This window comes from Oryx dammah, unplaced genomic scaffold (genome assembly GCF_014754425.2).
Source record: "Oryx dammah isolate SB20612 unplaced genomic scaffold, SCBI_Odam_1.1 HiC_scaffold_24, whole genome shotgun sequence".
Lineage (NCBI taxonomy): Eukaryota > Metazoa > Chordata > Mammalia > Artiodactyla > Bovidae > Oryx > Oryx dammah.
Window position 1 is genome coordinate 30,924,508 of NW_024070208.1, and position 13,497 is coordinate 30,938,004.

The 13,497-nt window shown below is 54.6% G+C and overlaps 1 protein-coding gene across 2 annotated transcripts in view; it reads left to right on the forward strand.

The window, feature by feature from the left end:
* SLC7A1 (solute carrier family 7 member 1) overlaps positions 1-13,039 on the forward strand; it is a 58,332-nt gene extending 45,293 nt beyond the window's left edge. For both annotated transcript variants that reach the window (XM_040266727.1, XM_040266728.1), the window contains exons 5-13: positions 728-902; positions 3,049-3,170; positions 3,674-3,896; positions 4,577-4,716; positions 7,157-7,259; positions 9,105-9,322; positions 9,514-9,680; positions 10,263-10,371; positions 11,619-13,039. In XM_040266727.1, the coding sequence (XP_040122661.1) occupies positions 728-902; positions 3,049-3,170; positions 3,674-3,896; positions 4,577-4,716; positions 7,157-7,259; positions 9,105-9,322; positions 9,514-9,680; positions 10,263-10,371; positions 11,619-11,722 (1,361 nt within the window). In that variant the 3' untranslated portion in view covers positions 11,723-13,039. The remainder of the gene's footprint in view (positions 1-727; positions 903-3,048; positions 3,171-3,673; positions 3,897-4,576; positions 4,717-7,156; positions 7,260-9,104; positions 9,323-9,513; positions 9,681-10,262; positions 10,372-11,618) is intronic.
* Positions 13,040-13,497: the final 458 nt, after the last annotated feature.

Genomic DNA, 13,497 nt, shown 5'->3' on the forward strand with positions numbered 1-13,497 from the left:
TGCTTCCCTGGCCGAGGGTGCACCACTGGGCACCTCCCCTGGCTCTTCGCTTCCCTGGCCGAGGGTGCACCACGGAAGTGTGTCCTGTGCCCCCAAGGCGGACCTGCAGCCTGCATAGCGCCACGTGTGCTTTTTCACCCAGTATTTTCTTTATCTCAAGTTTTTGAGGTAGAGCTGGTCTGGCTCAGACGTTCTACATGCACTGAGTCCCAAGAAGGGGACTCTGTGGCAGGGCCCCCAGGTGGTCATTGCTGCGGACACTGCTAACACCCCACAGAGCATCTGAATGATTCCATGTCTGGAGAACTCTTTTTTTTCCTCTCAAGACACTGAACAGAGTGTCTCCTTGGAGGAAATGAACTCCTACCCACTGGGTGGTTCTCAGTGATGGAGGTTCAGGGAGAGCCTCCTTTCATCCTGGGAAGGGCTTTGCTATTGAGGGGAGCCATTGGCTCAGACGTCCCCAGCCCTGCTGTCCCTGTTGTTGTCTCAATTCCACAAGGTGGCTGGAAGTCCAGCCCTGATGGCTTTGTTCAACACCCCGTGGACTTGGGTTGTTTTGATCCCTGCCTCTAGGATGAGAGTCACTGCAGCCTCATTCCTCTACGGAGGTTTGATGCTGCTCAGATTCTTCTAACATCACCTTCTCGTCCCCACCCCCTGCCCCAGAGGGACTTGCTGGCCCGAGGTCAGCACTGAGGCCGTTTCTGTCTATGCCCTTTTGCAGGACTTTTAACTCTGGGTGTGAAAGAGTCAGCCATGGTCAACAAAATATTCACGTGTGTCAACGTTCTGGTGCTGGGCTTCATCATGGTGTCGGGGTTTGTGAAAGGATCAATTAAAAACTGGCAGCTCACGGAGGAGGACTTCCGGAACACGTCGGGTCACCTCTGTCTGAACAAGTGGGTGTCCCTCTGACTCTGGGCGCCTGGGCATGGTGCGGCTAGGGTGGACCTTGGCTACCACAACACAGTCCAGTACAGTCTCTGTTAAAAAATGTAATTTGAGCTAGGATATTTTGTCATTACTGAATTTTTTTTTTTTTTTGCAGTCAGATAGTTGAGGGTGTCTCCTTTGTCTGAAATTTGTGTTTTCTTACCTTGTATTTGACCGTCGGTTGTACAACACAGGAAGATGCTGGGGGAACAGCGGCATCTCTGGATGCTGATTCCAAAACCCTGCCTCAGTGAGGACCGTGGTCAGGCTCACTCAGTTGTCCCTGTTTCCCCGTATCCTTTTTGATGATGGAACTCTGAATTTCCTTTTTGGAAAGGAAGATGTTCCTCCGCGGTACCACGCGGATGCCGCTTTCTTTTGAAATGCCTTCCTATCTGATCACCTTGAACAAACGAGTCGGTGGAACTTTTTATCTCAGGCGTTCTTCAGAGTAGTTTCTCAGAACAACTGAAGTTATCACAGCGCGATGATGACAACTTCTTTCACTCTCACTCCACGTGGGCCGAGTCAGCCCTGAGACTCCATGGCCTCAGTGTCCTTCCGTATTGGGCTCAGGGTGCCCAGAGCTGGAAGCAGGTGACCGGCCAGCTCTCCACCCTGTGCCTTTGCAGGCCTCTGGGCACGCCCTTACCAATAAGCTCACCTTGTTTCGGGAAACAAAAGCTAAACATTGGAGTGGATCTTTCTGACCTTTTTTTTGGGGGGGGTCAGATTTTTTGATACATGTTAAGGTCTCAGGATGGAGAACGGGGAGTTCTAATTTTGTTCACAATTCTGTTTTAAATGTGGCTAGAGGTTAAACTGGTGCTTTGAAGAGATCTTCCTAAAATGCAGTGGCTTTACAAGGATATCTCAGCTCCAGGAATGATCAGTTGGGGGTGGCTGGCCAGCGTGGACACATGCAGGCTTTCAGGGGCCCGATCGTCTGCCTCGTTGACCCATTATCCCCAAGGACACAGTGTGGTCAGAGCTGGGCTGTGGGTGGGCACAGGCATGACCCAGCTCTCCCACTAGGGGCCAGAGTCTGAGGCCCATGCACTCAGATCCAGAAGACGTGTTCCTCCTGCCCACATCCCCCTGGCCAGAATCCAGTGGGGGGCCATGTTCAGCTGCAAGAGAGGCCGGAAAGCCGAGTGGTCACATGTTGGGTTGACCTCTGATTAAGGCCTGGGTGCCCGGCGTGTCCTCTGATGGCCTGCTCCGTGGGCAGGCGCTTATCAGCAGCTGGTTCACTAACTGGAGCGCAGGCAGGAAACGAACCCATGAAACTAGCTCTAATACCCTATGGTCAGCAGTTCAAACAAAAAGAGCCTGCCTTTTGGGGACGAAACGTGACTATAGAGAATTGAGAGCTTTTAATAAGTCACTCCCTAGCATTCCTAAGTCCTGTTCATGCCAAATTTATCAGTGCCCATTAATTCAGGGCATAGTAGGGCCAACTTGAAATATGTTTTGGAGTAACCCAGTTGACTCAGAAAGCTTTACGGGCCCCCTCACCAGTCACTGTGAGCCAGTGAAGAATTGAGCGGAGATGGCGCCTCCTGTCTCCTGGTTGTCTGTCCAGATTTAGTCTTCTTACTGGTTTTTTTTTTTTTTTAATTATTAATTTATTTATTTTACTTGGAGGCTAATTACTTTACAATACTGTAGTCTTTTTTGCCATACATTGACATGAATCAGCCACTGGGGTACATGTGTCTCCCATCCATCCTGGACCCACCTCCCTCCCCATCCCATCACTCAGGGTTGTCCCAGTTTGATGCATGACACAGGGCATTCATACTGTTTTGAAGAGACTGTTTCTGCCAGCTGATGGGATTTCCTGTCACTGGCCATCCTTGTGCTCTGTGTCCCTGTGGTGATGACCCGTGCTGGCTTCTGGCCAGAGAGGCGTTTGTTTCCCGGCCCCTTGGCCACCAGTGGGGTCCTGGAGTTACGTCTGCCCACAGCCCTGGGGCTGCTGTCCTGCCGGACGGGGGACGCTGCAGGGCCGGGCCTAGCTGGGCCTCGGGGTGGCTGTCAGTCAGGGTGGCTCCTCTTCAGGCCCACGAAGCAGGGGCCTGTGACCCTGACGGCGGCACTCTCTTTCAGTGACACAGAGGAAGGGAAACCCGGTGTCGGTGGGTTCATGCCCTTCGGGTTCTCCGGCGTCCTGTCGGGGGCAGCCACCTGCTTCTACGCCTTCGTGGGTTTTGACTGCATCGCCACCACAGGTAGGTCCACGGCCCTCGGGACACCTGGGCTCGCCTGGCCAGGCGTCTGATTGCCCTCCCCCGGGTGTGTGCATGCCCGCTGCCGCCCGTTTGCTCCTGAGTGCCCGAGTGTGGATTTGCACCTTCCTGCCAGTCCCGCTTTCATTGCTGCCCAAGTGGCCTGCCTGACAGGAACTTGCCTGCCTGTCCCCTGTGGGCCCGGGTTGACGGCACCATGGCTGCAGCGGGCAGCAGACCCCATGCATGCTCCAGGGGAGTGTGGCTACCTAGTCCGACATCATCCGGGTGCTCGAGGGGGCCGGGCTCCAGCCTCCAGTGTGTTCTCTTCCTTGCTGACTCTCAGTGCAGAGGCTGAGAGCACCTTCCCTGGGCCCGTGGGTGTTGTGTCTGGTCTGAGGGCCTCTCCCCTGAGTTCCCCGGAGCCTGGAAGGGCCCTGGCCCTGCAGGGCCATGAGCTGCAGGGTGGTCTCAAGCCCTCCGGCTGAACTCCTCACGGCTTGCAGGGGAGGAGGTGAAGAACCCACAGAAGGCCATCCCCGTGGGCATCGTTGCATCCCTGCTCATCTGCTTCATCGCCTATTTCGGGGTGTCGGCCGCCCTCACCCTCATGATGCCTTACTTCTGCCTGGACAAGGACAGCCCCCTGCCAGACGCCTTCAAGCACGTGGGCTGGGAGGGAGCCAAGTATGCGGTGGCCGTTGGCTCCCTCTGCGCCCTGTCTACCAGGTGAGGGGCAGAGACGCTCGGGAAGGCGGGTGTGCCGTGACCACTCCTCTCTCCCCTTGAAGTAGAGCCCAACCCAGCCCCGATCGTGGGACTTCTCCCCTTGGGCTGCTCTCGATCAATCCCTGGGGCTGTCTTTGCGTTACGGACATTCATCTCAATAGCGCGAGGCCCACATTTCATCGTCGGCTCAGCAAAGGCTGCTTCTCTTGTCCCTGACTGTGGCCACTGGCCGGACCAGGCCACCTCTGTGAGCACTGTCTCTGGCCCTTATTTTGGCCATAAAGCAGAGGCTGCCATTAAAAAGGAGCAAGTGCCGCAAATGCCTTTTAATGAGAATCATTTTGCTCTCATGCTTCCTGCTAGCCTGTACACAGGGGAAACCTTTGTGGACCTCCGGGAGATCTTCATGAAGGCAGTGACGCTTTTCGTTTTGATTCAGGAATAAATACAGAACGTCTCTTCCATAGAACTGTGTCTAGATGCCACGCTGGTTTACTTTAGATGTTTCCCGCTCACACACATGTGTAGAATTGCTGCGAGTGCTCCCCCAGGCTCGGTGTGTCAAGCCGCGGGCTTCCCAGGTTGGAGCTGGCTCCCTCTCCTTGGTGTGAACACCTGTTGCGATGCCTTTATCCCCCCGAGCTGTCTTACGGACGCGGCTAGCTTTTCCTCCCATCCAGTCTTTTAGGTTCGATGTTCCCCATGCCTCGAGTTATCTATGCCATGGCTGAAGACGGGCTGCTATTTAAATTTTTGGCCAAAATCAACGACAAGACCAAAACACCGATAATCGCCACGTTAACCTCGGGTGCCATTGCCGGTAAGAACTGGAATCTCCTATCCAGCATTTTAACGGTTGAGTTATTACTCCCTAAGGAAATGTCTTGACCTGTGCCGGTCTGAGAGAAGTTGCGACTGGTCTTTTTAACGTTTGGTTTTTACCCTTGGAGTCTGGTTTGTCACAAGGTAACTGAGTGCCTTTTGACAAAAGGCAAATGCCAGCTTCACAGAGGATGTAATGGAATTCTCGAACAGGTTGCATTTTCCAGTGATTACCGTCTCGCTGGACTGAGCTCAGCATGCACACTGTCCCTTCAGAGCTGTGTCTTGCCCCTGAGTAGACCTCGGTGGGGTGAAGTCCTTCATGGTACATGCCTTGTCTTGTCAGTTCTGGAAATTCACCGTCCGTGGGTCTTAGCTCGTGAATTGTCTAGAAAGCGAGGATCCCTTACGATCAGCGTTTTATAAAACATGCCACCTCTTCCCCAGGGGACACTGAGGGTGTGACCGGGGTAGCCCTCTGCCCTGAGCTTATGAACAGCAAACGGCAGGACGAGAGGAGGTGGATCTGACGGACCGACATCAGGTCCCTCACCAAGAGGACAGAAGGGAGCGGCGGGCTGGGGAACCCTTGAGCCTCTGTGTGCGCCTTGAAAGCCAGGGCAGCCCTGGAAAGAGACTCTTGGTTTTCTGTTTCCTCTTTGAGTCGCGTTTCACAGCCCAGAGGAGAGGCGGAGGCTCAGAAGGGGGAAGTGAGGATGCACGCCCAGGGAGGACAGCAGTGGTTCTCAGTTCCTGGTTTGTTTTGGGGCCAGGCTGGCTGGGTCCTCCCAGCCCATGTGTGGAGCAGGAGGTCTCCGTGGTGAATGAGGACACATGCCAGCCACAGCTGGATCATAGGGACTCGTCAGATAGCCACAGGGGAGGCGTTTGACCCTCTTAATGAGTGAATTGTTAACAGCATTCACACCCTTAGCAAAATGTGCTTAGTTTTATGGGTCAATGTTGTTTAATGAAAGGAAGCCAGTTTTTCTTATTTCACACATGTGCTGTATGAGTCTGCATTCTCAAGCATGATCGCTGTGGGCAGGTTAAGTGACACCGAGTGTCAGTATATATGACCCGTGTGTTTAAGGCGTTAAGGAACTGGAAATAGCGAGTGTTTTTTTCTTTTTTTTCCAATATTTACATGTAATGTGATCATACTGAAGACTGGCCTTAATTTCCTTCTTGTGCTGATTAAAGGAGATGACACTATAATCTTTAAAGCCACTGTAAAGTTCTCGTATCACCAGACCAAGGGTTTGCTCTTTTTCTTTATTTGGTCAGAGTGATACACAAGTCTTTAGTTTTCTAAGAATCACCTCCCAGGGATGAAATTTGGCTCAGGTTTCTCTGAGTGAGGACATAAGCATTTTGATACACACACAGTGGGCTTTCTAATTATCCAGTAGGCCCTCGCTGCTCTTTAATTCTGTTAGTTAACCTCAATTTGAATTTGCTTTAGTTGCCATGGTTTGTGTGGGTTTGAGAAGTATTTGTGGAAAAGTAATGGCTTTGTGTTTATATTTCAACTTGTGTTGATTGCATGTGATTTGAAAGTATCCCAAAGTAGATCCAGCCAAGTTATTTTTTAAGTGGGAAACTTGACACATATATCCACATAAACAGACGTGCATACACTTATAAAAATCTAGGAATGATTTTCAAAAAAGACTGCGTGTTTTGCTTTGCGTTAAGTGGGGTTGTGGTGAAGGGACTGGTATTATTTGGGAATAACATCGCTTTCCATGCCCACATTCTGGGTTAGGAGCCCCTGTCAGCCCTCCCAGGGCACTGGACTTGCCCTCACTCAGCTCCTCATCATTGTTGCCTCGTGATGCAGGCCTCAGGTGGTGTTCTTGGGAAGACCAAAGTTCAGTGGCATATACCTTGCACCCAGTGACTGGTGTGGTCATGAGTGCCATTGAATGATGGATGGGTGGATGATGGATAGATGGTGGATGGGTGGTGGATGGGTGGATGGATAGATATGCATGTCTCTCTGTGAGTCTGCATGGTGTAGAGGAAGACATACTGCCCCAGAGCCGTAAGAACCTAGCTCAATGCTTAACTTTTCCACTTACTAGCTGTGTGCCCTTACTTAGGTAAGTCTCTCAACATGTCTGGACTTGGCTTTCTCCATCTGTAGTGTAGGGATGGCTGGCAGAATTGTCATGGAGGTCAACAGGGTCATGTTGATAAAAGTGCTCTCTCTATATAAATGTTATTTATTGTTACTGTCTGTTGGGAGCTGTGTATGTGGTTTAATCCCGAGCTTTCCTTCCTTTTAAGCAGTGCTGCTGTGTTTCTTCATGGAAAGGGGTGGCAGGGGGAAGGGGAGGCCCTCCCAGGTGCCCTGGGTCATGGGTGGGTGGTGGCTCTGGCTGCCAGTATGTTCCGGCCCACACCCATCCTGATGTTCGTCTCCTCCTCCCCAGCGGTGATGGCCTTCCTCTTCGACCTGAAGGACCTGGTGGACCTCATGTCCATCGGCACTCTCCTGGCTTACTCTCTGGTGGCTGCCTGTGTGTTGGTCTTACGGTAGGTGTGGCTTTCTGGGTTCTAGGACAGAAGAGCAGACGCCCTTTGCCAGCTTCCTGCTACCAGTTCGTGTTAACGGTTTATACGCTGTAAACTTGAGGCTGTGGATCATTCCTTTGGGAACTGCTTGGGAGAGGGTGGGACCTGGTGCTTGAAAGTCTAGTTACAGATAATAGCCTTGAAAGGAGTCCCGGGTGGCTCGACCCCTCTCTCTCACATGCTCTGATTTTTCTGGCTGGATGTCCGGAAGACAGAGACAGGTTATCGACTTGATGGCTGGGGGCTGCATCTTTGGATCGGAATTTTTGAAGGCTGAGGGTAATGATCTCAGTTTGGACCGGAGACTAGGGCCTGGCCCTGGTGGGCACTGGGAGAACTGGGGACACTGTGATGCTTCCATGGAGGTGAGAGGGCCGTTACAGGGCCTGGAGGGCTGGGGGTGATGTGTAGGAAGACTCTCCAGGTTCTGCTTTGAGTCTCGTCCGGACAGGGCCGGCCCCGTGGAGGGCCATGACACAGCAGATCCGGGCCGGGGCTCGGTGTCCTGGGGTTCCTGGGGTTCCTGGGGTTCCTGGCTGCCACAGCGCCCCTCTCTCCACGCTCACCCTGCTCTGATTTTCCTTTGCTCTGGGAGACAGGGCTCTGCTTCCTTGCTCCCAGGGGTGACCCCAGATAGCATAGACATCCAGTGTGGTCTCCTGGCGAGAGGCCCCCTACTTTGCAGGGCTTTAATCTCGCCAAGCCATGGATTCCATCCCTAACGTGCTCTCCAGCTACCATCCCTGGGCTGAGCCTCAGTAGTGGCTCTGGAGAATCAGCTAGAGCTAGTGTTTCTGACCACGTGTTTCTTCCTAAGAGCTCAGTGCTACAATCTTCTCCGAGTCTCCCCCAACCTTCTTATTAAGTGAGTCAGTGAAAAAAAAAATGGTGAAGTATCTTCATACTCACTCTTAGATTATATGCAGAATAATGCATAAGGCTCTGCATGTTTCGAAGCTGGTGGAGGAGATTGGAGCGCTGTTCCTTTTGGCTGGGAAGATAAGTAGCCTCATTTAGAATGAATGCTTCACTTGCAGGTGGCTTGTGTCTTTGAAATCATGCCATAGGCTTGGTCCTTCACCCAGCTATTTATCCCAAGGCACTTAGAGTTTTTAAATAAATTGATCCAATTAAATCATGCAAATAGAATTTCTCAAATCCATCAGCCTGCAGACACGTTTCTCTGGCTCTCTGCACGGATTAGGATCCTAATATGATTGCTTTCTGTTTCTGTCTGTATTTTAGCTTTCTACAACTATAGTTTTGTTGTGAGTGGCCTCATATCTTAAGGGCCAGTGCTGCTTTAGAGAGTGAGAGAAACGATCTCAGCACCTTCCTCTGGGCTGTTTCCTGGTGGAGGTCAAGTTGCCTCAAAACGGAGACATGAAAAGAAAAGGATGTTGCCCTGAGGCAGGAGTGAGGCCCAGGGCTCCTCTCTTTCTATTTGCGGAGAGTTAATGGTAAAAGAACCTGCCTGCCAATGCAGGAGACATAAGAGACGCGATCCCTGAGTCGGGAAGATTCCCCTGGAGGAGGGCATGGCAACCCACTCCAGTATTCTTGCCTAGAGAATCCCATGGACAGAGGAGCCTGGTGGGCTGCAGTCCACAGAGTTGCAAAGAGTCGGACACAACTGAAGCGTCTTAGCACATATGCACATATCATTCTGACCATTTTCTTCCCATTTTATGCCTTGTGTCCTAGGCAGCTTCCCTTTGAAGGCTTACTAAGAACATGAGTTAGAGTGTGTGTACTTGTGCTGAGTTAAAGCCTAATCTGATGGCTAAACAATATGCTGCCTCACAGGTATCAGCCCGAGCAGCCCAACACGGTATACCAGATGGCCAGGACTAGCGATGAGCTCGATCCAGTCGACCAGAATGAGTTGGTGAGCAGCAGCGATTCTCAGACGGGCTTTTTACCGGAAGCAGAGAGGCTTTCTTTGAAAACCGTACTCTCACCCAAAAATACGGAGCCTTCCAAATTCTCTGGTCTGATCGTGAACATCTCAACCAGCCTCCTAGGTAAGAGCCTGCCCTTCCCTATGTGGTGTTTGGGGTCCCAGGGGGACCACGATGTCAGTTATTCTGCCCTAATTGGGATTGGTGCTTGCAGAGATGGAGCCCAACCCTCCTGGGGTTTTGGGAAGAACTGATCTGTCTTTGGGAACCTGGGGAATGACTGAAGTGCGGTTTTCTCTGTCTGTCCCTCTTAGCGCTCCTGGTCATCACCTTCTGCATGGCAGCTGTGCTTGGCAAGGACGCCCTGGTGAAGGGGGAGTTGTGGGCAGTCTTTCTACTCATGGGCTCTGCCTTCCTGTGCTCCGTGGTCACGGCCATCATTTGGCGGCAGCCCGAGAGCAAGACCAAGCTCTCATTCAAGGTAAACAGCTCAGCCTGACAGCTGGAGGGACCCACCCCTGGGAGACCATGATCCTGCAGGAGGCCACCCTGCTCTGCTGGGCTCCGGCAGGCCTGGGTGTGCAGAGTGAGGTACTTGCTGGCCAAACTCAGGGGCATGTGAGCCGGGCACAGACAGCGCTGCTGAGAAAGGCTGGCCCCTAGCCCTTGGGTGGGCAGTGCCTCGCATCCTGTAAGCTTTTCATAAGTAAACGTCTGCCCTGGTGGATTGTGTGTCATTACCAGGCCTCAGAGATGACCAGGGCCTCTTCAGGCGTAGAGTCTACAGATAATAAGATCGATCAGCAAGCTCAGAAGTGAGACGCGAGTTCACTGTGGCAATTAGTGTTGCTCAGAACAAACTCCCACCTGCAAGGGTTTGCCTGTGGGGTGTATTGGGGGTGCTGAGGGTATGGGGGGTGCTGGAGTGGGGCCTGGCACTCAGCCCCTCCCCACACAGCCCCGCCCGTCCAGATCAGGCCTGGGAGGGCACGCCCCTCGGGGGGTTCTGCCGTCTCATGCTCTCCGCCCGTCACACCTGACGCTGCGCCGCCTGTCCCCGCAGGTGCCCTTCTTGCCAGTCCTTCCCGTCCTGAGCATCTTCGTGAACGTCTATCTCATGATGCAGCTGGACCAGGGCACGTGGGTCCGGTTTGCCGTGTGGATGCTGATGGGTACGTGAGGCGTGGGTTTCGAGGTGACCAGCACGTGGTGTCCCAGCATCTCCCAGGCCCCCCACCCACCCACTCACCCCCTCCCCGCCTGTGCCCGGCAGCTCGTTGTCCTCTCTGCTACTGGCTGGCTGGCTTGCATCCTCCAGCTGCCCCCGTTTCCGATTTCAAAACACAGTGAAAACACGTGTAGTCAGTGTTTTCTCTCTGACAGTGAGGAACACTCGGTAGGCTGTGGGTCCTCCCTCCCTTGTAGATAATTGTAAAGCCTTTGCCTGAACCAGCTATCTGTTTGGGAAAGAGCTTGATGTTCAAAGAACCAGCCCATGAGTGTGCTGTTGACAGAGCACCACCTTCTTCACCCCAGACAGCACCGTCTAAACAGCCCCGCCCTTGGCCCCCTGGGCTGCAGGGGCTGGCTGGGCCCATGGGAGAACTAGAGGTCCCCCTTGGGGCCTGGCCCCACTTTGCACCAACCATGGCCCCTCTGCAGGCCTCCAGCAGCCAGAGCTGCAGAAATGAACCCAGTAGTGCTGGGAGACTGGCCTGACTGGGCTATACCCCTGATGAGAGCAGTGGCCTTCAGGCTGAGTTATGGCCAAACCCCCCTGCCCCAGTGACTGAAGGGTAGGGAGGGTAGCTCCCTGCCTCCCTGCAGAGGTGGGGGACGCCTGCTTTTGAGCACCCTCCACAAGCTCCTGGGCTCCAGGACTGCTCTCCCTTGTCACTGGCACAAAGGTGGCCCCCCGCCAAGGTTGGGGGCAGTAGTTAGGGGCACAGATCTCCGGATCCCACCACAGACCCCTACGGCCCCTGAAACTCGCTGGAATGACTGAATCGGTGGGTTGCATGAATTCCCACGTGACCTGAGTGTCTAAGCCACTCATGGGAAAACAGAAGCTATAACAGACAGCGTGAGGAACCCAGGGAGCCCCCGTGTGCTTGGAAACCCAGCGCAGCTTCTGGGGGTCTGTTCTGGCCCCCGCAGCGGCCGCAGGGCAGCCGCCCTGCCAGGTGGGCAGTGGGTGAGGCAGAGGCACCTGCGCCCCTCCAGGGGTCCCTACCCAGTGGCTTGCCAGGTGCAAGGCTGCCCAGAAAGACGCTCCTGCCTTTGCCAGGTGTAGAGGTGACCCTGCAGGAAGTCATGTGGGCTTACCTGGGGGGCAGGCCGCCTGCAGAGGCCTCTCATGAGGCCCTGACCCCAGGGCCGCCTCCCAGACTCACACCCCGTCTCTGCCCTCGGCCCGCAGGCTTCTTCATTTACTTCGGCTACGGTCTCTGGCACAGTGAGGAGGCGACCCTGGCCGCCGACCCCGCAAGGACTCCTGACGGTCACTTGGATCATTGCAAGTGACGCATGGTCCTGCCCCTGAGATACCCCCGCAGCACCTCGCACCACCACCCCACCCAGCCAGTGCACCCAAAGCCCAGCGCAGCCCACGTGCGGCCCGTGGCCCTGACCCCCCGGCAGCTCTCGGTGGGGCCATGTGGCTGGGGCTGGGACTGGCCGCCGCCTGCCTCCGAGCCTCCTCCGGGACAAGAACGGCAGCCCTTCTCCTCGGCCGTCCGGCACCCCAGCTGCTGCGGCCTCGGGCAGAACAGAGGTCACCTCGGGAGCAGGCCTCCATCCTGGGGGTGCTGTGCAGGGTCCCGTCCTTGCCTTGGCCCAGCCCCAGACAGCCGTCCCGGTGCTGGGTGTCCGTCCCCTGGCTGTGCCCATGTCCCACCCCAGCGGTTTAGTTTACTGAGAGAGGAAGACCAGACCATCTCCTCCTGCTCGGCTCTCTGAGCTGCCTCAGGAGGGTTGCTGGACTGTGACCGCCCTCTCCCTCCAGGCGAGGGGCTTGGCCCGCACTCTGCACACATCTACCAGGGGACCAGGCTCCCCGCCGCCAGCCCTCAAGCAGGTCCCTGCTGCTGCTTCGGCTGAGTCCTGAGTAACTGGAACGTGACACTATTTCTGTAGGACCTGCCTCAAAAGAGCGGAGCTTAGCTGAGTGCTCCCCATGGTCTCGGCTCCTTGTGGGGTCCTGCCCCCTCTGCTGCTCGTGGGTCTCAAGGTTCCCCAGGCCAGTGTCCTCTCGTCCTGAGTGATGCATGGCCCCCCTTATCCCCCAGCTGCCTCCGGCCCCTCATGCGTCTCATCGTCACGTGGAGTCCTCCTGCCCCTTGGCTGTGAGTCGCCACGGAATCCAGCCGGCGCGTAATGGTGATGTGGAAAACGGCCGAGTCATTCCCTGAGTCGTTCAGGGTGTGGGGGTCTGCCTACAGGGGACAGTGTGGCGTCCTGTGCCGTCCCTCTCGTGTGCTCTGTGTGTGTTGGATGCCGCAGGTTGGTGACCCTAGGCCTGGACCCCTGCCTCCGTGATGACCGCGTGTACCTGTGTACATGGTGCTCCCTGCCAAGGCCCCAGGGACACTCCTTGGAGGTGGGCTGTGCCTTCCTTCGCAAGAAGTGGAGTCAGGGGACGGAAGGGCCTGTGTTGGCGGGAGGTGAGGGGGCTGGCATTTCTGACTCCACACAAAATGTAAATGCTGCTTGTGAAGCTTAGCTCCCATTATCTTCCCCCTCTGCCCTTTGACACAAATCTGGTAGAAAGAAGCCTGATAAACTGATGGCTCTTGGCTTTTCTCCCTCTGCCCCAGAAAGTTCTTGGAGGAAAAAAAAAAATGCAAGAATGAGTGAAGCAGGGTCGGCCTAGGTCGGTGAGGGCCCAGCCCCGCTTGCAGGCTCCGTCGTCCCCTCTGGTCACTCGTGGGAGCTTTATTCACGGTCTCACTTGCGAATCTTCCAAAGTGGGGACGAGAGCCCGAAGCTCGGGTTTCCAAAGAAAAGTATTTAGGTTTATGTAGCTGGTGCTGTACCATATTTTGATGAATCTTAACTTATTTCGTTGAGGTGTTTTGGTTGTCTGCTCTCTTCCTGGGGCCTGCTGGCCACCTATCTGCTCGAATTGTCTGCTGTTTCTCCACCGAGGCGGAGAGTGTGAGGGAACGAGGGTGTGCAGGGAAAGTGGTGGGTAGAGTTTCTCTCACTTCTTTATTTCTGGCTGAAATTTCTGAGCCTGACCGCCCCCAGCAGATTCTGCACAGCTGACCCTTGAGCCAGCTACACGCTTCGTCCTCCAG